Below are 23,699 nucleotides of genomic sequence, written 5' to 3'. Positions count from 1 at the left end.
CAAATACCAAGGCCTAAAACCTTGCTGAACCTAGATTGGTGTGAGTTTCTGGTGGAAGTTGCTAAAGGAGTTGTTGGAGGCATGAAGATTCATTCTTAGGTGCCATATGCAAAACTTTATATTCTGGGTTGATAAGCAATCTAACCATAAACCATTTGGTGATTCTGCCTAAATGTGAAGAAAGGCAAAATAGTAAACTCACAAGAATAAAATCTTACAAAAATATTCTCAGTGCCCCCACAAGGGGGTTAAAACTCAGAGAAAGAACAGAATTGAATTGAGAACTTCAACATGGAGCAGGCAGGAAAAGAGTTTCATGGAAAAACTACCCATGTACCCCAATCCAAACAGATAGAAGTATAGCAAGCGATAATGTTTGTAAGAAAGAAATTATCATTTCTTGAAAAAAATCACAAGTACCTGCTACCAATGAGAACAACAATATTACATCTTGGTTGCTGAGACAAAAAAAAAAAAAAAAAAAAAAAAACTTGCACCAGAAAGTCTCTTGTATTAAATCTAACTCAAACAAATGGCTTCTACTTGTCTCATCACTTCCAGAGTTCCTCCATAGGGATCCCACGCTCACGAGCAACATCACTGAATTGCCTCATTTTCTGCACAGCAACAACTGTGGCTCTGGCATTGTTGAGGGCATTTTTACTCCTTATTTGTTTTCCCAAAGCATTCTCAACACCTGCCATTTCTAGAACAATCCTGACAGCGCCTCCAGCAATGACCCCAGTTCCAGGAGAAGCTGGTCTAAGCATCACCTTTGCTGCCCCATAATCTCCATCAGCTCTGCCATATTGTTTCTCAAAAAAAATTAACAAAACAGATGGCATGAGAATACAGTGTCTATAAAATATTCAAACTGAGTTTTTATCTCCTGTTTATACACATAATGGCTCTAGATGTCGTATGTAGGTTTCCGGCATAATCACAAGTAATCTGACAGGAGGATAATTGGGAAGGACTCTGACCTCTGTTATATGCAGAATCTAGAATTTTTTACTTATAGTCATGCCTGGTTAAGCAATATTTGAATTAAAAGTCATGCAGTTTTTGCTTCCGAGAAGTGGAGCAGCAAAGGTTTCAATATGCTCCAGTGAATGATCAATACACCAAATACAACACAAAATTCTCAATCAAAACCAACACCAAACTTCCCTCCACTACACCTAGCCTAAAAATGGAAAAAGAAGAAAGATATGACTTTGTTTATTTCAATTGGTGGGAATCTAATCATTTCAATATGATTAGACGTGCAAAATGATAATACACTTTTCTACTCAATCCATAGCTATGTTTTACCATTCTATACTCTCACATATTTTTTCTTTTCTTACTCAGACCATATATGAAATATATATCAACTAATGATCTTATATCATAGACGCATAAAGTTTTCCTCACAATGAACCCCTTCTTAATATAGTTATTGAATTGAATAGAGGCTCCAAATTAGTAACATCAATTGGGATTTACTTGGCGGTTTCTGTGCCCTCGGGCAGTTTTAATGTCATTGCTTATCAAAAAGAAAAAAAAAAGGGAACTCTGGATAACTTGAGATCTGTTATAAGTGAGAATATGGTCAAAATCAACTAGTCAGACACCAATTCCTTAAACTGATGTGAAAGGTTATGTGGGGCCTGCATCCTAGGGGCTGTTTCACAATAAAATTTTGCAGCTTGGTTTGCTTACCATATCAGATGGTAAAGAATGTGGTGTTTTTATTTTTTTATTAATATGACAGATTAAATGAGCCCCAAAAATCAAGTCTCTATGGTTATTAACAAGCAATAGAGCAGTAGTTGCTGTCCTAAAAGAGAGGTGTTAGGTATAGATATTTTATGGGGTCTAGAGGAGAAGAATTAAAATTATTTGTTTATCAGATGTAATAGGATAAAACTAGTTAGTTAGGGAGAAAACTAAACCTAGATGTCCCATCCTGGGAGGAATCGAGATATCACTGAGCAGCTCAACAAGTTAGGGGAACATCCCATAAAAAATTAGAATAACCATTTGACAGTTTTTTTATAATTGAGAAATCAACTAAACTGTGTATTAATTATGTTGAGTTTACAATTACTCTGAAAGATAGATCACATTCAGGGTAAAAGAAAGGAATTGATTAAGCATATTAGGTGGCAACCTCCATTAATTCAGTGGATGAAGTTGAATTCTGATGGGTATAGAAAGGATTCTCAGTTCAGGAGTAACAGGTATCATAATTTGTGGTGATAATAGGAATTAGTATAGTGAAATCTTATTGGTGCCCTTTGGAACTTGAAGCAGTGGCCTTTCAGAGTGATTTGCTCATGGAAAAAGGATGGGATATTAAAAATTCTTGAACAGAAGCTCCTTTACCACCATTCTCATTTTGATCCCTATGGAAGAATTTAGCAGCATCATATACAGAGCACTGGAATCAGGGTTTAAGGTTTTTGGATGGATGGATGGACGGGGTTGAGGGAGAGGTTATTTCTTGTCTTTAACAAGCTGATATAATTTTTTTTTTTCTTTTTGTCAAGGCAGTTCAATACAAGTATTTTCAGTGTGTTCCTAGTTCGAGGCAACTTCAGGCTTTGATGATTAACTTGGAGAAAAGTGAGATTATTCCAATCAATGTGCAAAGATTTTCTTCTGTTCTTAATTGTAAGGTGGGTTCTTTACCCTCTACTCATCTGGGCCTCCTTAGGTGCCAGGCTCCCAGAAAAGCAAAGACAATAAATAAAGTAATCAGATATTAAGAGGGTTGAAGGGTGGCTGTCTAGCTGGAAGAGACAATACTTATCAAAAGAGGGTAAGTTTCTTTGATTCTAAGCACATTAGTCAGTACAACTTATTATGTGTACTTTTGTCATTTCAGGGTCAGTTATGAAGAAAACTTGAAAATTTTGAGATCAAACATTTACAGGAAGGGTTGGGGAGGAGAAAAGAGATTATCACCTGATAAAAAACGAGCAGGCTATATTGGCATCTAGAAATTTGGGGGGGATACCAGCTCTATTGGGCAACCAGCTTTGGAAAGTTTCTGCTAAGAGAGATTGTTGCTGGAGGAAAGTAGTGTGTGTTCAATATGGGAAAGGAGTGGGAGGCTGGTGCTCCGAGTTGGTGAAAAGTTCCTGATTATGGAATCGAAATGGCATTACATGGGGAGACCTTCAACACAGCAGGTTCAAGATGGGTAATGGGAACAGATTTCCTTTTGGCTTGATATTTAGAGTGGGGAAGGACCTCTCATAAGGAGATTCCTGAAATTATTCAAGATTACAACTAATAAGGATACCAGGTTGGTAATTATTGGTGTTTCAAGGGTTTGGTGGATATTGGAATCTGAGATATATTAGAGATTTTCAGGATTGGAGCTAGGTGACATGATGCCTAACTGAATTACATTCCAGCAGTGAATGTAAGGGTGGATGCTTTGTTATGGAGTTTCTGGGTTTAATCCTTCACAAGGAGAAAGTGATAGGGTAGGGAATGAATGTCCTACCAAAGAGATCTGCAGTCCTAAGGCTCCTACAGAGGTATTAATCTTGTGTGGCAGCCACTCGGACTACAATTTTAACTACCAGCTGGTTAGCAAGGAGAGGGCAAATAGTCCAAACTGGTGTTGCATGCCTGGCTCACACAGTGACTTGTGGTCCATGTTTCCTCTATGGAGCAGTTATCTAGGCTATCTCAAAACCTTAAAGCAAGATTAGGAGAGGGGGGTGTCTCAACTTAGCAAGTTGCCCAAAGGAAAGACACCAATGTGGCAAGCTGCCATTATGAGCATTTCTGGGGGGTGGTTGAATGCCTTGGATTACCCAATACTAGTTGTGGTGGATGTGGTAAGCACCCCTGAGGTTTGGGTCCCCATGGAGAGTCTAAAGGGCTCAGCATGGAAGGTTCCTTGGTTATCAATACATACATAAGAAATTTAGAAGGTCTAGAAGTTCTAGATTGGAAGCATAATGAGATGGTTTTGTGCTTCCTTTTCTTAGGCATTGGCATGGAATGTAGAGCTTAGGAGCTCTTCTTGAATTTCATTCAAGATTTGCATGGGGCTTGAATTGCAGTTCCTCGTTTGGGGTGTTCTCATTATTTTTTATAGGCAAGCATTCTCATTCTATTTTATCTCGCTTTTGGTTGTGCCACTTTCTGCATTTTCAGTGATGCTATTAAAATCTTCTGAAAACATTCGTTGCTTACACAACTGAGTGTAGTACTGTCTGGCACTTGATACTATGACCTTTCAGACTGCCCAGTAATCTAGCCTGTCACCAGGCCAAATCCCAAAAAAAATGAAATGCAATAAATTCTATCTACGTCCACTTTACTTGGTTCAAACTAAATTTAGCATATATCACTGCAAGAAGAAATCATAACCAAGTATAAGGCACTGTTGACATATTACCAACTCTCTGCCAAGAACACAGGAGACTTAAATGAACCAGGAGAAAATAAAGTCTGGAAGGCATCATTGATCATACGAGGCATCTGAAAATTTTTCTACAAACCTGAATCTTCTTCTATCAAATCATTGCTAAAAATTATCAAGGTCAATTACTTAAGACACTCACATACATTTTCAGGAGTAGTTGAAATACCCTCAAATTTCAGATGTAAATTGGATACTCCCTATAGCTTGGCAAATAGACTTACAACAAGACTTTAAGTTTTAGACACAAAAACACTGGACCCTATATGGTTTGTCATAATGTTACTTAAACAACAACATTTTTCCAATTATAAAAAAAACATTTCTTGTTATTTCGTTTTAAACTAAAAGGATTAACCTTCAACAATTATAAAAGAAGAGATACACCCATTAACACAATCAATCTGTGCTAGGAACTAGATTAACATTTACAAAACATATATAACACAGCCACAGTATGGGGGGTACCGTGTCCATAATATGGATGGGTTTACTCAAGTGTCTATCCAAAACCTCAAGGCGTATCTAAGTACATAGCCCCCTATTATCATTCACAGGAACCAGGATTAAATAAATTTGCACATTCAGTGTATGATTTTACATCTAACATCCAGAATTAACATTCTTATGATTGAAATTGAAAGGAACACCACAAACATTGGAACTTGTATATAAAAAGGTCCATTAAAAAATTTTGAAAAATAGAATTTTGTACTCTGGAAATCTCATTGAAATTGTCACAAGTCTTGGGCAGGACAACTGTTAAACTCAGCCGTTCAAATGTCAAGTGAATTGCTACATGGTTCAACCTCAATTCCATTCCAATAATCTATTTCCAAATTAACTTAACTTCTACATGCCAACATATAACCCCACTTGGTTGCTGAGAAACTTGAGGAAAAAAAGGCCTTATGTTTCAGATTCACCTAAAGAAAAATTAAATAACCAACTCAATCAATTCCTATGCTAATCTTTTTTCAGGTCAAAATTTTCATTTTCTTAGAAACTAAACTAAACAGCACAAAATATAAAACACTAAATTTCTTTTCCACATTTGTCTCAGCAGCCAAAGGGAGGGCAAAACAAAAGCATTCATAATTCCAACATTAAATCAACCAAAAGCACAGAGCAAAAGATACAATACCTATGCGGGAACGTCAAGTACTTGGTCATGGGTACCGTAATTATGTTCCGGCGAGCATTGGTGGCCGATTTCTGAACCGCCGCTATAACCTCTTTAGCTTTGCCAACACCGACACCCACTTGGCCCTGCTTATCACCCACAACAACAACAGCCCTAAAATGCAATTGCTTCCCACCCTTCACCACCTTGGTGACCCTTCTCACCTGAACCACCCGTTCTTCGAACCCATCTCGCACCTTCTCTTTCTTCACTTTGGAGCCAAACCCTGTTGATTTTTTCATTTTAGAGTCCATCACAAAGGGATCATTGCCCAACAAGCTGACTCCACTGTATGCGGGGCCGTAGATTTCTTCGTAAGCGGAGGCAATTTCGTCCTCGGTTTCCATAGGGCCATCGTCAAAGGAGGGAGGTGGGACGAAGCCTTCTGGGGGTGGGGTGGGTTCGAAAACGACTTCTTCCTGGAGGCTGGGGTCTTCGAAGAAAGTGGTTTCGGAGTCGGCGGCTTTAAGTTTGGTGGTGGATGTGAGTTTAAAGGGGAAGACAGGAAAAGGTTTCGAGGCTTTGGATTTGGGAGTGAGGTTGTTAGGAAGTGGGTGTTGGTTGAGGACAGAGAATCGAGTTGTACGGATGGAGAGTGAGGAAAATGAGGATAGAGAGGTTGCAGAGAAGGCCATCGCCGTGAAGAGGAGGAAGAAGAAGAAGATCAGTCATCAGTGGAGTGCGAAGTGGGGGTCTTATCCCAATTCCCAATTGCCAGATGGACCATGGATCCATTGTTCCTACAACATGGGCCTGATGGGTTGGGCCCTATTCGAACAATTTTGGACCTCCACGTTCTCTCAACAATTTGGGCCTGTCAGGTCGCGTTCCTCTTTCCTAATTTATCCGAGAGTTGAACCACGTTGCTCTAATTACGCGGGTCTTCCCCTCTCATATTTATCTCAGTTTGAGGAAACGACGTCGTTCTCGTTAATGCTACACTGCCTCTCAAATCTCAAGTGCCTGCACGTGTCACTTCTGAGCGATAGAGCAACTGCATCCGGATAGGTATCACCACCGGTAAAAAGAACACGTGTCTACTAGAGGAGTGCACGTGGCATCAACAGTTCCACGTGTCAGAAAATAACGCCGCCACCGTCTTCATCTCTTTCACCTTATAACATGAAAATAGTAAGAATGCGGGGAGAAGCCAAAACAGAGAGAGCTAGGAAAAAGGAAAGCAATCAGAGTGAAGTGGAATGGCAACCATGTTTATAGCCAGAAATACCATGCTCAACCTCTCAAGAGCATTCCCTCGAAACCGTTCAATTGCTCTTAGATCTCCTCGCAAGGTCTCAAGGGTCTGCTTCACCTCTGCTTCCAAATCTTCTGAGGTATACACACCTGCGCTTCTGTCATTGTTTATTGGTTCAAGGGTTTTATAGACTTCTTTCTGGAATTAATTTTCTCCCACTCGTTTTTCGGTTTTTAGGGTAGAAATGCAGCAGAGGAAGCAAGAGAAAACGGTTCTAACATGGAAGGTCGAGCGTCGGAAATGACCGAGAAAGCAAAAGAAAAGACGAGAGAAAGCATGGACAGAACAAAAGAACAAGCGGAAGAAGTGAAAGACAGAGCAAAACAACGTGCGGAGGACATGACAGAGAAGGCCAAAGAAGGAACCTATAAAGCAACGGAAACAGCGGAAGAGGCGAAGGAGAAAGCGAAAGAACGTACGCGTGAGATGAAGGAGAAGACGAGCGACATGGCGGAATCCGCAGCGGATAGGGCCAAAGAAGGAACGGACAAAGCAACCGAAACAGCGGAGCAGGCAAAGGAGAGCGCGAAAGAACGCGCACGAGAGGCGAAGGAGAAGACGAGCGACATGGCGGCATCGGCGGCGGATAAGGCCAAACAAGGAGCCTCTAAAGCAACCGAAACGGTGGGGGCGGTGGGGGATAAAGCAAAGGAAGGAGGGAGCAAGGCGGCGGAGACGGCGCAGAATATAGGGGAGAAAGCGAAGCAGACGGTGCAGGGAGCATGGGGAGCAGCAAAGGAGACAACCCAGAAGATCAAAGAGACTGTGGTTGGCAAGTCGGAGGACAAGGGCAAGTCCGCAGAGGACTATGTGGAAGATTTGAGGAGGCCCGACGACAAGGACAAATCAAAATAGGGCCTTCTAATTTTAATTTGCACATCACACTGCGACTGATTTATGCCCCCTGCGATGCATAAGAGCTTATTACTGTTAATGGCGTTGTTATGGTTTGAATCTAGACTATATATTATGACTTTGCTTCAGCCTATGTTTGTTTCTTGAAAAATGTCAAAAATTCTTTTTTTGTCCCTAAAAAAAGTCTTAGGAAAAAAGTGGAACTTTTTTGGTTATGAATGGAAAAGTTAAAAGGGAAAAAAATGTAAATAAAATTAATTGGAAAAACATAATCATGTTACACAATTTTTTTTTGGTTCTCGTACCTAAATAATTTATCATATTTATCATAATAATTGAGTGATTTTACTTGACATATGCTATGAAACTAATTTCTTAATGTCATAACAGACTCAAAAGGAGATGAATAAAATAAGTCTTTACAAATCTAAAAACATTTCATCCATAAGTTTTTCATTATTCATAAATTTTAATATTAAAACTTCAAGTATAATTGCCAAAATAAAAATAATTTCCATTATAAGCTAAGCATAAAAAAAAGTTTATTTAATTATTACATTTAATTGACAATCAAAGCTTGAGTATTTTTAGATAAGTAAAGAAAGTTCGAGCTATATTCACATCATCAATAAAAATTTAATATGTTTTCACATAAAATATATCATTTATACCTCTAATCTTAGTAATTTCTTCGAACAATTGATTTTCTATTTTAAAAGGTTATTTCTATCTAGAGTCACAACAATTACATTCATTTTGACTCTAATTAACCTTAATTTTTTATTTATAATGTTGACTTTAGTATAAAAAATGATGGATACATATGAGAAAGACGTTTTAGTCATCGTTTCCTTTTCAACAAAAACAAATGTTTTAACTCTAATCTCATGTTATGATGGTTCTAAAAGAATTGTATCAATTCACATTGAAATTTTGTTCTCAAGTCCAACCAAGTTTTTTTTTTCTTGTACGTGCAACAAGTTTGTTTTATTTATAATGTTGATTTTAGTATAAAAAATGACGGATACATCTAAGAAAGACGTTTTAGTCATCGTTTCCTTTTCAACAAAAACAAATGTTTTAACTCTAATCTCATGTTATAATGGTTCTAAAAGAATTGTATCATTTCACATTGAAATTTTGTTCTCAAGTCCAACAAAGTTTTTTTTTCTTGTACCTGCAACAAGTTTTATTTATAATGTTGACTTTAGTATAAAAAATGATGGATACATTTGAGAAAGACGTTTTAGTCATCGTTCTTTTCAACAAAAACAAATGTTTTCACTCTAATCTCATGTTATGATGGTTCTAAAAGAATTATATCAATTCACATTGAAATTTTGTTCTCAAGTCCAACAAAGTTTTTTTTTTTTTTTCTTGTACCTGCTACAAGACTTACTATTGGTTAATCCTTTCCAAGGAGAATAGATAACTTATTATAATTCCTAATGAGTTGAGTTAAGATTTTTTGGATGTGTTTATTAATATCATACAAAATAAATATTAACAAAATTAAAGTTCAATTTTGATGTCCATATAGAAACTTATAACTTTACATTATATACTAATTTTTTTATTCCAATAACTCAAAAATCAACAATAGGCGAAAGGAAGAATAATAATTATTAACTCACCTTAGTGTAACTCATTTTTCACTATATTTACAATAAACAATTTTTTCCCCTCAAAAGTAACCCAACAATTGCATCAATTGTGAATGCAAAATTATCAATGTTATTGTATCTTTCAATACTTTTAATTATAGGAGTCATGTTTCTAAGTACAATCATCTTACTTAATATTAAATATAGAAAGTTAAATAAGAAAAGAACCATATTCTTACAGAATCTATAAACCTAATCTCTCCATATATTCATGGCTACTTTCTCTCTTGAGATTTCCCTACTTGTATTTTTCAATTAAACTCGAGATCATTGATTCAAACTACATTCTTATACTAAAAAGCACTTTGTCGACCTTTGTTGTTAGTCTTTCATTTGGAAAAACACTCATGCGATAATTATGAAGAATACAATATGCTAATATCATATCAGCTTGTGTGTTGGTAAGGTATTGTGGCTCTATCCCACAAGCTATTATTGGAAACCTTTTTTTCAAAACACCAATGCTTTTTCAATTGCATTTCTTAAAGACCAATGTTGAATGTTGAAAACCTCTCAAGCATGTTTTGGTTAATGAACAATATTACTCTTTTAAATGGTAATAAATGTTTCTATATGAGGTAAGAAATTAAGTTTTTAGTTGAAAACCCACATCAACCAAATAATATTTAGCTAAGAATAATAGATAAAACATGTTTCTTATTAGTCATGGTCACTTAAAATAATAAGTTATGTTATTATCAAATCACTATTAATAACCAACTTATGGAACAATCAATCTATCAAATTATTTCATTAGTGCATATCTAGGATTCTTCTGTTTGACGCAGATCCTTCCCAACAAGGTAAAATATATCTGAACTTCATGTCAAAGGAACATCTTACTAAAACATTTTATTTTGGATCATACTTTCGCCTTCAATATCTTTGTGAAACATCATTTGATACTTTCATACAAAAATGTGACCCATCAATCACACCTATATAACACTATACAGAAACAAAATCATTACTTTATTTTAAGATATAAATAATATTCCAATGATATTTACTAGTGAAGAAAGTGTACCTTAAATTAGGATCAAAATTTCATATTATCCTTGATTTCTTTAGGGCACTTCAATCCATTGGATTGCTTTAAGAAGACATTATCTAAAAGTATTATAAATCTAAGAACTTGATGAAAATGATGACTAACAATTTCATTAGAATGTTAAAAATAAAATTTTATAATTCTATTCCTTAAATTATGACCAACAATGTAAAGGAATTTAGCAATTTGTTCTTCTACATTACTATGTACACTGTTTCTAAGATGACTTGTTCCTCAAAAAATGTTTACTAGTCTTGTGAATGCACCCTTTACCATGCATTGTTGGTTATGAAAATCTTCATGTCCTTGCTATAAGTCTTTCCATTAAAGCATGTTGCTCATAATCTCCTTTATCGAAGATTGATCTCTCCAAATAATTTGAGTTATAATAAACTAAAATAAGAACTATTGCATATTCAACACATAGCTACACAAGTTGTAATTCATATCCAAAGCCTTTGCCACTCTTCTTTACAAGTCTACATAGCAAAATAACAATCTAAATTATTTTAGTTATTACACAAGCAAGTACAATTGTAAAAATACAATTAAACTACAAAATCAGTCTATTCATCCATTATAAATTTCCCCATAAAATGGACTTTCCATAAACCAATTTGAGGTATGAATGCTACAAAGGGAAGCTAACTAAAATGGACTCGATACCCAAGAATGACTCTTAGCTTCTATATATAACAATAGGTACACAATGCAATAGCTATGTGTTTTATTATAAACACATAACCACATAACCAAAACGTATCACAAAATGGAGAGAAAAGATTTAATTAGGATATTCCTTTTGAAAATGAATAGCTAGTGGGGCCATAGTAATGAGAATATTACTGATTAACTTGTAGAACATTTAGGATGATTTCTCCTCAAATTTTTATAGTATCCAAACAAAAAATAAATAAAATAAATGGCACCTCTGCTCCTGTGACAATGGACTTTCGTACTTATTACAAATGCAAATATAAAGTAGACATAAAATATGAATATAAAATGGTACCAAATCTTGTACGGTCTTACAGTGAAAAAGACAAATGGTAGGTAGTTCTTAGTTATCACATGGGTAACAATGATGACTTCAATTGCATGTCATGAGGTTGTTCAGGGAGGCTTCACCGCCAAGGACAAGGTTTCTGAATTGAAGGATGTACAGATTTTTGAATTGAATGCTTGCATCAAAGACTTGTACTCACTTGGCAAAGGTAACAATTGGATCAGTTCAACAAAAGGTGGTTATGAGTGGGTAGTTTGAATTGGAGTTCATTGCCGAACAATGTTCTAAAGGAATTGGACTCTCTTATAGGAAGTTGGCCACGCAGGTGAAACTGTTATCAAGGTAACAACAGGGGAATGTTCTCTCACTATTTATGTATATGTTGGGCATATTTTGCTAAACATAGTTTCAATTAGTAGTACTAAATAAATATTATGCTCGCTAGTAATATCACATTTGGCACCCTAATTCACTTTTGTTATTGTTGTTTAAAAAATGTACAAATGATTTGAAGAATTTAGAATGTTAGGATCGATGCCTAAACCCAATGTAAAATATAAAGGAAAACACACATAAATGCAGTTATTATTGGTAACCGTCTTGTGGAAGTACTTCAAGATATATAGATAGAATCTAGGACGGAACTAGGCATTGCCTAGCAAGAGCATATGTCCTCTTGAAATTTTGAAAAAAAATATTGCTTAAATTCAATGTAAAACATAGAGGAAAATACACATAAATACCGTTATTATTGGTAGCCGTCTTGTTGAAGTACTTCAAGATATATATAGATAGAATGTAGGAGGGAGTTAGGCATTGCCTAGCAAGAACATATGCCTCCTTGAAATTTAAAAAAAAATGTTGGGATTAGTGAGATTTGATCCTTAACTTAGGCAGTGTCTAACAAAGGCACATGCCCATTGAAATTTAAAAAAAATGTGAAATTTGATCCTTAACCTCAAATTTTGAAGGGCTTAATTACCTACCATTAGGCTATGCAAGTTCTTTAATGATATTTTGTCCCCCCTAAAATAAGTTCTATATTTTGCCCCCCTCAACCTATTTTTTGGCTTCGCCAATGAATAGAATTATTAGGTTGGTATACCCTATTGTTGCCTTCCTTTTGGCTAATTACTCTCCTCTAATTTTTTTTTTTTTTTTTATTGAAATTTAAAATTATAAAATCTGGCTGTGGAAGACTCAAACAAACATCAATTACCTCTCATGGGTCTTGTCTACATTATTGAACAACAGAACAAAAGGAGAAAGGTAACTTTGAAAGCCCTTAAACTAGTGAACAATGACCATTACCAACAAAGAAGCAAACCCAATTTGAGTATGATTTTATCATGCTTTGATAGTCAAAGGACCCTTTTCTTTCTTGGAATCCTTTTTGTTATTCAACAGGTATCCATCTACAAACACCATTCTTTATAAATGTTGTATAAAGTGGGTTTATGCAACACAAGACCTTGTTAATGCGAATACTTACTAAAATATTACCAATTTTATAGGTTCACAAGCTAATACAAAGAAGTAATGATGTTTCCAATAATAAATACAACAAAATTTCATAGATGTATTCTTCATTAACAACCCTAGATCAATACACCTGCATCAACACTTTAAACAGGCCCTTAGAATTTTTCAGATTAATTAGCTAAATTAAATAACATGAAAAACCAAAAAAAATTTAAAATGCAAACATAAGAGAAATATCGGAATCCATTTACAAAGAGTAGTATCAAAATTCTATATCTACAAAATTTAGGTTTCTAGATTTCTAAGGAGAAAAAAATTAGTGGTCCTTGAGAAAGACCTAGATATACAAATTAATAAGGTGTAAGGTTTACGAGAGAGAAGTTTAATTCATATTTGATTTGAAGACATGGAAACGAACATATTCGTTGGATTTGTAGAAAATACTTTATTCATGGGAACTTGTGTACCCGAAGAAAATAAGTTATCAAAAGCCCTAGAAGATGGTTTGAGTGATGGTGGGTCATTGACTGTCGGAGGTCTCCTTGATGAAGAGGAGATTATGTGAATATGAGATTCGATGAAGAAGATATGTAAGCCCTTTAAAATTTCTCCCAATCTTTCCCTATTTTCTTTAGTATTTTCCTTTTTATTATTTTCCATATCATGCAAATATTGCAACATAAAAGTAATAAATTAAAATAAATATTTTTTTCACAAGTTATTTAATTGGTTATATCTTCTTTCTCCCTTACTTTTTTTCTTATACCCATCAACTTAATAACTCAATATCAATAAAAATAAACATGTTACTTTAATAGATTAAGAAAAAATTTAAGTTAACATCATCAAATAACTTTGACATTTAAAATGAGTATTAAGTAATATTTCAAACGAACATTTTAAACATAATTTAATTTAAAATCATTTTAAATTATTGAACATTAAAGTTTTATCAAATGCCCTCTAAACAAATGTAAAAAAGAAGTCATAGATTGTGTGAATACATATATAAACTCAAAAAAAATAAAAGAAGTGGAAGGGAAAAAAAATAGGGATTTTGCAAATATATACCTAGATAGGATTTAAGTGAATTGAAAAGGAAATTAGTTGGAGGGGATGAAAAAGTTGAGAAAATCTTGAAGGCTTAATGGCAAAAAGAAGATGCCATCATGCATATTCTATTTTAAGATTCTCATCTTTATGGATTTTTATATTTTTATTGTTACCATCATATCATTCCCCAACAATTTTATTTTATTTTTTTAACTTCAATAATTCTTTATTTCTCTAAATTCTTATTCACTTATAAATATTAAAGTTTTTTTTTTTTTTTTTTTTTTGACAAATGCCCAAATGGAATGTCTTGAACTTAAAGAGCCCTGTTTAGGGATGACAATGAGACGAGTTTTTTCAGTACGCGTCCCGCCCCGCCCCTAATGGGACGGGGTTTAATTTTAATAAACGGATTTGGGACAAGTATGAGATTTTTTTTTTAAAATCCGGGACGGGTTCAGGTATTGCCACATCCTGTCCCGTCCCGTCCTGATTATATATAAAATTAAATTTAATTTAAATTTTAAAACTAATTTAATTTAAAATTTTATTTTACTATTTTTAATATATAGATAATAATAATTTTTTTTAATAAAATAAGTTATAAAAAATATAATAATTTTATTATTTATAAAATATATTTATTTTAATATAATTAAAAAATTTTAAAAGTAATTTAAAAAAAAAAAAGTTAAACGGGATTGGGTGGGTACTCGTTTAATTTTTTAATGGGACATGATGAAAATTATTTTTAATAAACGGGACGGGGTTGAAATGAGGCGATCCGTCCCGGCCCATTGCCATTCCATGTTTTCTTTACAAAGGCATGTGTTCGAATGCCAAGCCAAGTACTGAAGTACATCCAAGCTTCCAAACGAAGCAGTACCTAGGGGTCTGCCTGGCCCAGGCCTGCCTCTAGACTTGGGCTAGGCAGGCTCAAGAGGCCAGACTCATGTACCCCAACACAAGATATATATGTATATATATATAATATATCATCTACATAAATTAATGATTTCCTAATGTGAAACTAAATTCATATGCATTTAATTTTAATCCAATTTGAAACTATCTGTTTCGTGTTATGTGATGTGAATTCTGTTTGGGCTAATCCCGCTTTAAATAGTACACATATCCGACAGGCTAAACTGTAATTAATACGGTACACCGCTTGGGTGGGCGTGATTGGACCGGATGATGGAATGCCAAAATCAGAGCGGTAGATGTACTTGATATCAAGGTAACATAAAGCGGGGGAGGACCGGAGGGGAGACATGGAAGAGACGGTGGGGGAAATAAACGGCTAATAGTGATGATGGAGAGGAAGTAGTAGTGTGGTAGCGGGTACGGTAAAGGGAAGTAGCATGAGGCATGATGGACCACAAGTACAGAGTATTGTAGCCCTCCCCTCCCAGGCTCCCCTCACCCCAGAATAGAGAATAGAGAACAGAGAGAATGGGGGTTGGCAAGGGGGTGGGGGCAAGTGTGGGAGCAGTTGGGCGAGTTGCAAAGCCTTAACGGACAGCAGCGTCACCCTCACACCATCTCTCTGCGCTCTCCCCTCTCTTCCGTTACGTGGTTGAACTTTGGAGGCACGTGCCACTTCCCCCTCTCTACATTTCTCTCCCTCTTTTCCTTCCACAACCCAACAAATTTTTATTTGTTTCTTTTTTTCAAGACTTCATTTGGGCACCCAAACTGTGGCAATCGAACGGTCGGAATTGCCCTTCACATTTAGCTCGATTCACATCTTTAATGAGTCAACTCAACAACTGCTTCGGGCCATTCTTTAAAAGCTCACTTTAAAATTCCCTGTTCATACGAAAATTTTCTTTTAGTTTGACTAAAATGTAAAGAGAATCTCATTCTTTATTAATTAAAAGATTGTATTACATGTATAGTATGTAAAATGTTAATTAAGATATGGTGTTATATTATCATCATTTTTATCATTTTTTATCGAGGTATATATCTTATTTAAATAACAAAATTATAAGATGAAAGTTTTGGGCTTGCTTATAGACATCAAAATTTTTAGTGAATTATCATTATTAAATTGGTCTTTAAAATAATCATTTTTCAATTCAATAAAATTTGGGTTCGAAAATTGATGAGTCACAAAGAAGTAGAAAATGTTTCACAAAACTTCTTGTAATATGGCTCTACATGGAAAATGAGACTAAACAAAAAATAAAATGTTTTATAAAATTTCTCTACAAATTTAAGAAATAACAAAAATATTACATGCATAATCTTTTATCTTTCAACATATTCACTCGGAAACAAGTCATTTGTGATTCCCCATTAATCTCTAAAATCAAAAAAATCATTTTAGTAAAAATTTATTTTGCATATTTTTCTATAATTCTATTAAAATAATTTTCATAAAAATAGATCTTTGTTAGTGCCATGATATTTTGCTTATTTCTACTTTAATTTCCTTCTTTCCCTTTTTTCTATTTTACATGGGTTTGATCAATTTGGTTGATGGGTCATGTTCAAATGTGTAAAAACTCAATGAGAACAATGAATAAATTATTATTATCAATAATTAATATTTAAATTTTTTCATTTATTAATTCATGAAATCCTTTTTTTACTTTCGTTCCATCACCTCTTATCACATAGTAAAATGATAAAATTGATGGTGTTAAATGCTAGAAAAGGTGATAGATATTTTACCACTGGTGCCACCGATATTTTACATTAATTTATGTACGAAAGGACTTTAAAGATTTATTTACTCCACTAAAAGTAGAGAGTTAGGCCTTTTTCTTCTTTGCTTATAAAAAATTCTAAATTTAAAGTTACAAATATTTTAGGTACAATTTGAACGAGTTGAACCAACTTAACCCAAATCCAATTCGATATTTGGGCAAATTTGAACAAATATTTTCATTATTTGCGTTGAGTTTGAGTTATGCCTAGGTCAAAATTAAAATAACTTGAACCTAACTCAAACCCAATTTAATATTTATATAATATCTATAATATTAATCATATGATAATATTTGTTGTCGTTTTAGATTTAAAAAAAAAATCAAATTATATATATATATTAAAAAAGATATATAAATTTATTTTACTTTTCTATTATACATTTTTTTATTTAAAAAAAAAGATATAGAAGTTTTTTTTATTTTTTTTATTATTATCTTCAACTTTTGTGTCCTTTATCATTTAGATTTTAGTATAAATGCATAGAGAAAATTTTAAAAATCATGTATAGATTTTGAATCATATAACTCAATTAACCTAATTAAATCAAGTGTAACTCAATCAATCTGAGTTTAACCCGATTAACCTAAACTTAACTCAATCATCCTAATTTCAACTATAGTTTAGAAAAATGAGGTTAGATTGAACTTGGGTTAAGTATCTCAGATTAGACGTCAAGTTATATTAAATTTGATTTGATTATTTCTTAATTTAAGTTGAGTTTGGATTAGTCATCAATCCAACCAACCCTTGCAAATTGCAATCCTAATAATATGTTTAATTATATATTAAAAATGCCTTGAAAATTTTCCAATTCACAAGAGAGAGAGAGAGAAAGAAAGGAAGTGAATCTTGCATCCTTCTTCCAAATATCATGTTCATTTCAATAAAGTTTTTTTAAGGTTTCTAAAAGGTTCTATTATCTTGTAATAGTTTTAGGTGTTTAAATTTAATTTTTTTTTATATTTTGATTTTATATATTTATACTTAAATCTCGTCTTTATGTTTTCTAAATTTGGTCATATACATTAAAGATTTGGATTGAAAGTTAAAAAAAATTATGATTTTTAAATAGAAGAATATTTTATACTCTAAATGACAATATTTTCATCATAAATGTGATGAGAAAATAAGAGTAGATTAAAATTTATGGGCACATTAAATGGAGCTTTAATACAAACAGACAAGCCTGACACCCAAATTGAAATAGAAGGTGAATTGAAGGAAATTGGGAGAGTGAAGAAAAATAAAGGGTTCAAAATTCAAAAGGGGACAAGGGGGTGTTACAGCTACAGTTACAACCAGGCTTAATCTGGCACAGCCTGGCTGGCGCATAGGATGATAGGAGCGAGTTGGGTGTGAGAAACGAGTGCAGAGGGGGGCAGGATGGTCCTTTCGGAAAAAACGGACGTTGGCGATATCAAGGAAGGGGCGGCCAAATGGCAGAAATGATGTCAGGAGAAGAGAGGAGAAGAGAAAGAAATAATAGAATAGAAGACTCAGGAGAGAGAGACATGAAAGTGGGATGAGAGAAGAGAGAGAGGACAAACAGAGAGAGGGGGAAAGGGTATTGCTGAGGTCTGACACAGCCACCACCACCCATTGACGACCGCCACGCCACCCTCTTGGGCCGCGCTGCCGCCGCCGCTGAATTCAGCATCTCCCTGTTGGTCCTTCACTTTTGCTCCTTCGTTTTTCTTTCCCCTCCCTTCCCCCTCTTCTTCTTCTTCTTCTTCTTCTTCTTCTTCTTCTTTTCAATTTTCTGTTTCTGTTGGTGATTCTTTGGAATGATGATATGATCAGTCGAATCGTGTGAATTCCGAAGTGGGGTGGGTGAATTGATTGGTGTATTGGCTATTTCACGTATAGGAGGGGTCGTCTGGGTCGTCTGACGGAAGAAATGAACTGGGGTTTCAGTTGTTTATTCTCCCATTATCCTCTGGGTTGGTGAGATGGGACGGAACCTAAACAAGCCCATTTCTTTATGGTCACTGTACTTTCACTGAACTGGTTTCCCCGAAATCTCTTCCCCGGATTGAGACCTCTCCTTTGTGGACTTTGTCTACGTGCAATAACCCGTACACCTTCTCTCCCTCTTTCCCTTATGAAGTTGCAGAAGAATTAAATAAATAAATAAGCAGGTGAGATTTTTTTTTTTTTCTTTTTTTGTTTTCCCTCTCCTATTCCCCAACCTGCTCTTAAATCCTTAATAGAGCGGAGAGGATGTAGGGAGTGGTGCTGAAGATCTGAAGAGATTGTGTTTAGATTGAGAAATATTTGCTTCTTAATTTTGGTTTGCTTGTTTTCAGAGTGGAAACCTGGTTTTGTGGTGTGGGTAGGTGGGAGCGAATCTGCATGCACAAGGTAACCATAGCCGTTGTTTTCGACCCTGTGTCCATTCTCCAAACCTAGAGAGGGACACGTTGGTCCCAGACGCAAACCAAAAACTGAAACGCCTCCCAATTCAGTAGTTTTCAGAACCTGCATGCACCATTATAAAGGGTAGAAGAGGTGAAGAAACCCAAACTAGAAACAAGATAGACCAGTTGGAGAGAGGGAGAGAGATGCAGCAAGATAGAGATAAAGGAGGAGGATCGGAAGACGTGGATCCTCCAGATCGGCGATTGAAGCCGGCGCAATCCGAGAATCAACAGCAGCAGCTACCTCAGAAATGTCCTCGATGTGATTCTATCAACACCAAGTTCTGCTATTACAACAATTACAGCCTTTCTCAGCCTCGCTACTTCTGCAAAACTTGTCGAAGGTACTGGACTCAAGGTGGAACCCTAAGGAACGTCCCCGTCGGCGGTGGTTGCCGGAAGACTAAGCGCAAACCATCCGCTTCTGGCGACAATTCGCGCTCTCAGTTACCAACCCAACAACAGCAACAAAATTTAGCCGCACCGCCGCCAAACATCATATCTACAAATTCTGGTGTAGCCGTGGGGCCACCTCTGAGGATTGCAGAACCAGCCAACTTATCTCCGGCACCAGCACCTGCATCTGCACCGACGCTTTCTTCTGTCAACCCTTACTATCCTGCTGGGGCTTTCTTATCCTCTTTACCAGCGATGCGTCCTCTCAACCAGCCACAGCCACAGCCCTTCAATCAACCAGTCAACGTGGGTCGCGATTTTGGAGGTTCTAATTTGGCTATTTTGCAGGGATTCAATGTTCCTTCTTTGGGCTCACAACAGCAGCAGCGTCAGCAGGCAGAATTCTACCAGATGGGTAATAGAGACAGGAACATAGAAAGCTTGTATGGTTCTGGAGAAGACTTGATTCAATCAAGCAGGCCTACTGGACATCAGAATAATTGGCATCAGACTTTCATCAACCCTACCGCTCCAGACTCCAACCTTTGGAGTATCGGCGGTAGCAGCAACAACAACAGCAACGCCGCTAGCTCGTCCTTCAATCAAAATCACTGGGCTGATCTGCAGGGATATGGCCCTCCTCCATGATATTCTTCAGCCTTGTCAATCTCTCGAGCTCTAGCTAGCCAACAGACAGCATAATTTTCTGGACTTTTTTCTTCTTCTTTTTTTTACACACATAACTATTGAGTACCTGCATCTTTACCTGGTTTGCTTGATTACACAGGGTGGCATAGGGTTTGATCTGGTTGATAAAGCAGCGTGAATTTGAGAGGTTTCTGTTATGTGGGTATTCATGTAAATGGGGGAATAGCGGCAACACCCTTTGTTCTTATCTTCTTATAGAGATTTTATGTGTTGGGTTAGGTTGTTTTGAACTTTTGATTAAAGTTATATGTTTGAGCTTTTGTTTGGTTTGCTTTAATTCATCTTTACTGCTTTAGAGCATAGTTGTATATTTATATCCCAGTTAAGCAATAGCTTTACTTTGTGGCTAAATTAGGGTTTATGGCGTGCAAAAAGTTACAAGAACTGGGAATAGGTGAAGAGGATGCATGGATAGGCGAGCTTTTGTCCTTGTAGAGTTGATGGCTAGACAAGATGGTTCGTTTTTATGCATGTGGGTTTCAATTCTGCTGTCCATTTAATTGCTGCTTTACACCATCACTTTACCGCTTACTCTCTCTCTCAAAAGTCCAAACACATCTCTGGGGAAGTGCAGTCAGGATCGGATGGCTATAAATCCATGCATGCATTGGTCTCACTGGATACATCAATCAAAACACGTCTTTCATTTGGATGTCCATGTTCTCCTTTATGACCGAGGTTGCGGTCGTGCTGGATCAAAGTCATCAAACCACCATATGTACAGCTTAATGCCCTGCATGTAATTTTTTCACTCATCACCTTGTAGCATATCTATTAACAATGCTTCTGCTCAAGATAGTAGTCACTCTACCACTACCAATCGCTATATAAACTATGAATTAGCGTAAAGTTTTACAGTACTAATTATATATGGGGGGGTGGGGGGACCGACACCATCTTTGATGGTTAATTCTTGTATATAAAGTTGACTATTATCGAAAAGGAATGGCTCGAGCGTGCCTATGGAGGTTGCTGTTTCCGAGCAAAGCATATCTTTGGCCTGCCATAATTAAATCTCTTTCCAGAGAATAAGAACAGTACATCTCAAATGCCTCATCACCACCCTTTGCCGTACATCGAACAGCCAAAATTTTCTTTTTCAAATTTTTATTTTCCTAACTCACAAAGAAGGGAAAGGGTAACTAAGTAGCTCATACCATATACTTACTAAGATTTGGCCACTCGTGATTAATTAGTATCGGGATATATAGTTTGGGATTAAGGAAGAAGAGAGGGAAATGCGCTGAAGCTACGAGAGCACGTAATTTCACATGGTTTAAGGGAGAGTATTGCTTTTGATCACAGTGGATTGATTAGTTGTAATTCCATTCCTTTTGCAGACAAACAAACACAAACTTCAATCCAACATAGGGTTCATGTTATGAATCCTGGGACCTCAGTGATAGGTAGAAACATAAATCAAATTCAAGAAAACTGTCTAATAAATCCTCATGACCTGAACCAGGAGGTGGAGCCCCTGATAGACCGATATATTGCCTGTTCCTAACTCTTGTGCTTCAACCTATTTTTTAAATGCTGTTTCCAACAGGCACGAGCCACTTCCCCTCACTGCAGAGAGCATGCATGTGTAACCATTATAGTGGGCTACATGATCAATATCTCCTTCTTTATGCAACTTGAATTCTGCAAATGGGAATCACCTTTAAAGTAATCAAACCGTTAAAGCTGCTAATCTAATCTTTAATTACTCAAAAGAATAAATAACTAAAGCTGAGATTTTTAAGGTTGACAAGCAAGTAAAAACTTAACTGTATATAGTTAAAGAGAGAGAGAGAGAGAGAGTGATGGGGGCTGGGTTCTTCTTTAGAATCTTTTAATATATCAATTGAGTGGGGGCTCGTGAGATAGCAGTGTCCAAAGGACAAAAGCATCATGAGTGGGCGTCCATGTGTGGGGAACCCTTTCACTTCATCTTTTTCCCCTTCTCACTAGTTTATCCTGAGAGTCATTTTAAACTTTTGAATGGTTTGGTGACAAATGCATGGAGGAAGACTCCAGTGTCTAGCTTTAACACCACATCTACATATACATGATGTAGAGGTATGGGACCCTCCTTCCTTCATAATATCATGAAAAAGCATCATTACAGGCTCCACATATTCCATCAGACGTCGCATCGGTATGGGACTAGATGGCCCCCATCGCACCATCATTTGGTCAGCTGGTCTTCCATTTGAAACCCACCTCCCACTCTGCTAATTGGCGTTTCTGCGTGCTTTTGATTCATCAGTTTTTTCTCTAGTGGCGTGGGCCGGCCTTCTGTTAATTATCAAAACATGATTGTGACATCACTCTGAGGAGGGATGTCGGACCAAATAAGTGGAACGATTTATCATTTTGCATTGCTTCTTCCTCTGCATTCATACTTTCATTATGAGACATGTTTCATCACACTATTTCAAAACTTTGCATATCAACTAAAATAAACCATGACCAATTTTAGTCTGAATGGGGTTGTACAATATTTTATTGATCTCAAAGAAAACAAAAACTACTCTTGAATATTTCCAACACCTTTCTGATTTGCTTTTCCAAATAATCTTTCCAAGCGTGCAGTTTTAACGTTATTTTTTGTAAAAGGATCATATATAGAGATTGATTGCATGATTAGAGCTAGGGTATATTTTTTTAGGTAGATGAGGTAAGAGGTCAATTTTAACCCAATCCATCAAACTGGCCATTCACAAGGTTCAATTTAATCCAACTCTAGGTTGGGTCGTACAAGTTAGCTCAATGATTGCTTGGAATATTTTAAGCTTTTAAATCAAAATCCAACAAAAAAAAAAAAAAAAAAAATCAACGAATGGGCAAAACCTAGAATTGGAAAACTCACCATGTACACTGAAGTCGCACACTGCCAGAGGACGTAGCTCTTGGCCCCTCATGTTCTGTGGTTTTGTTTTCCTACTAATCAGACCTTTCTGCATAACAGTACAAACCAAAAATGCCATCAATTTCTCAGAAATTCAAAAAAAGAAAAAAAAAAGAAAAGAAAAAAAAACAGTAGTCGTCCATTGGCTTCTTGCATGCAAATGCCGACACTGCCCCTGCATGCCATGATGTGAAGTGTAAGAGGCGTACATGCTTCAGGAAGAAGCTGCTGTTTTTCATAATTATTTCAAAACGGGGTTGACTAGATGTCCATTGGGCTAACTCAGGCACCTACCCATCCTTTTCCTCTGAAATTAAAAGGTTCCAAAGGTTGCTTAGGAGCCAAGGGTTGACGCCAATTATTTTATATAGATAGGAGCAAAGACCCTCAGCCATGATACATTCTTGCCTTGGTCGTTATTCTCAATTTTTATTTTTTTTTCATTTTTTGGCGTGGGAAAGGTACTAGATGTCATAACAGTTTAATATTTTATTCTCGTTCAACTGCTCATGTTTGGTCATTTGGTCATACCATTCTTATATTGGCATACTTGTCTTCTTCTGACTGGCTCCTCTGGAATGATTTG

At 35.9% G+C, this 23,699-nt stretch overlaps 3 protein-coding genes across 4 annotated transcripts; 2 read left to right on the top strand and 1 right to left on the bottom strand.

Moving 5' to 3' along the window:
• Positions 1-255: 255 nt before the first annotated feature.
• Positions 256-6,275, bottom strand: LOC117923598 (30S ribosomal protein S5, chloroplastic). The gene is made up of 2 exons (XM_034841964.1): positions 5,574-6,275; positions 256-801 (listed from the first exon to the last, which is right to left on the bottom strand). Exons 1-2 carry the CDS (start codon positions 6,245-6,247, stop codon positions 552-554), a joined length of 924 nt encoding a protein of 307 aa, XP_034697855.1. The 5' UTR covers positions 6,248-6,275; the 3' UTR covers positions 256-551.
• A 506-nt stretch (positions 6,276-6,781) lies between these two features.
• On the top strand, positions 6,782-7,853 carry LOC117924072 (uncharacterized protein ECU03_1610-like). Its single transcript, XM_034842624.1, has 2 exons — positions 6,782-6,946; positions 7,045-7,853. The coding sequence occupies exons 1-2, from the start codon at positions 6,812-6,814 to the stop codon at positions 7,720-7,722; spliced, it is 813 nt and encodes a 270-aa protein (XP_034698515.1). The 5' UTR covers positions 6,782-6,811; the 3' UTR covers positions 7,723-7,853.
• Positions 7,854-18,016: 10,163 nt separating this feature from the next.
• LOC117924284 (dof zinc finger protein DOF5.7-like) lies at positions 18,017-20,567 on the top strand. Of its 2 annotated transcripts, none has more exons than XM_034842883.1 (2): positions 18,017-18,362; positions 19,006-20,567. In XM_034842883.1, exon 2 carries the CDS (start codon positions 19,261-19,263, stop codon positions 20,158-20,160), a length of 900 nt encoding a protein of 299 aa, XP_034698774.1. In that variant the 5' UTR covers positions 18,017-18,362; positions 19,006-19,260; the 3' UTR covers positions 20,161-20,567. The 2 variants fall into 2 exon arrangements, with proteins under 2 accessions (XP_034698774.1, XP_034698772.1); XM_034842881.1 differs by having other exon boundaries at positions 18,017-18,837.
• Positions 20,568-23,699: the final 3,132 nt, after the last annotated feature.

The sequence above is a fragment of the Vitis riparia genome, chromosome 10 (genome assembly GCF_004353265.1).
Source record: "Vitis riparia cultivar Riparia Gloire de Montpellier isolate 1030 chromosome 10, EGFV_Vit.rip_1.0, whole genome shotgun sequence".
Classification (NCBI taxonomy): Eukaryota; Viridiplantae; Streptophyta; class Magnoliopsida; order Vitales; family Vitaceae; genus Vitis; species Vitis riparia.
This window is presented reverse-complemented; position numbering and strand designations above follow the sequence as displayed.

Bases quoted from the DNA above. Each gene is read 5' to 3' on its own strand.
- LOC117923598 (XM_034841964.1), bottom strand. From the start codon at position 6,247: ATGGCCTTCTCTGCAACCTCTCTATCCTCATTTTCCTCACTCTCCATC. The intron at 802-5,573 runs GTATTGTATCTT...ACAATATGGCAG, and splicing joins TACTTGACGTTCCCGCATAG to AGCTGATGGAGATTATGGGG.
- LOC117924072 (XM_034842624.1), top strand. From the start codon at position 6,812: ATGGCAACCATGTTTATAGCCAGAAATACCATGCTCAACCTCTCAAGA. The intron at 6,947-7,044 runs GTATACACACCT...TTCGGTTTTTAG, and splicing joins CTGCTTCCAAATCTTCTGAG to GGTAGAAATGCAGCAGAGGA.
- LOC117924284 (XM_034842883.1), top strand. From the start codon at position 19,261: ATGCAGCAAGATAGAGATAAAGGAGGAGGATCGGAAGACGTGGATCCT.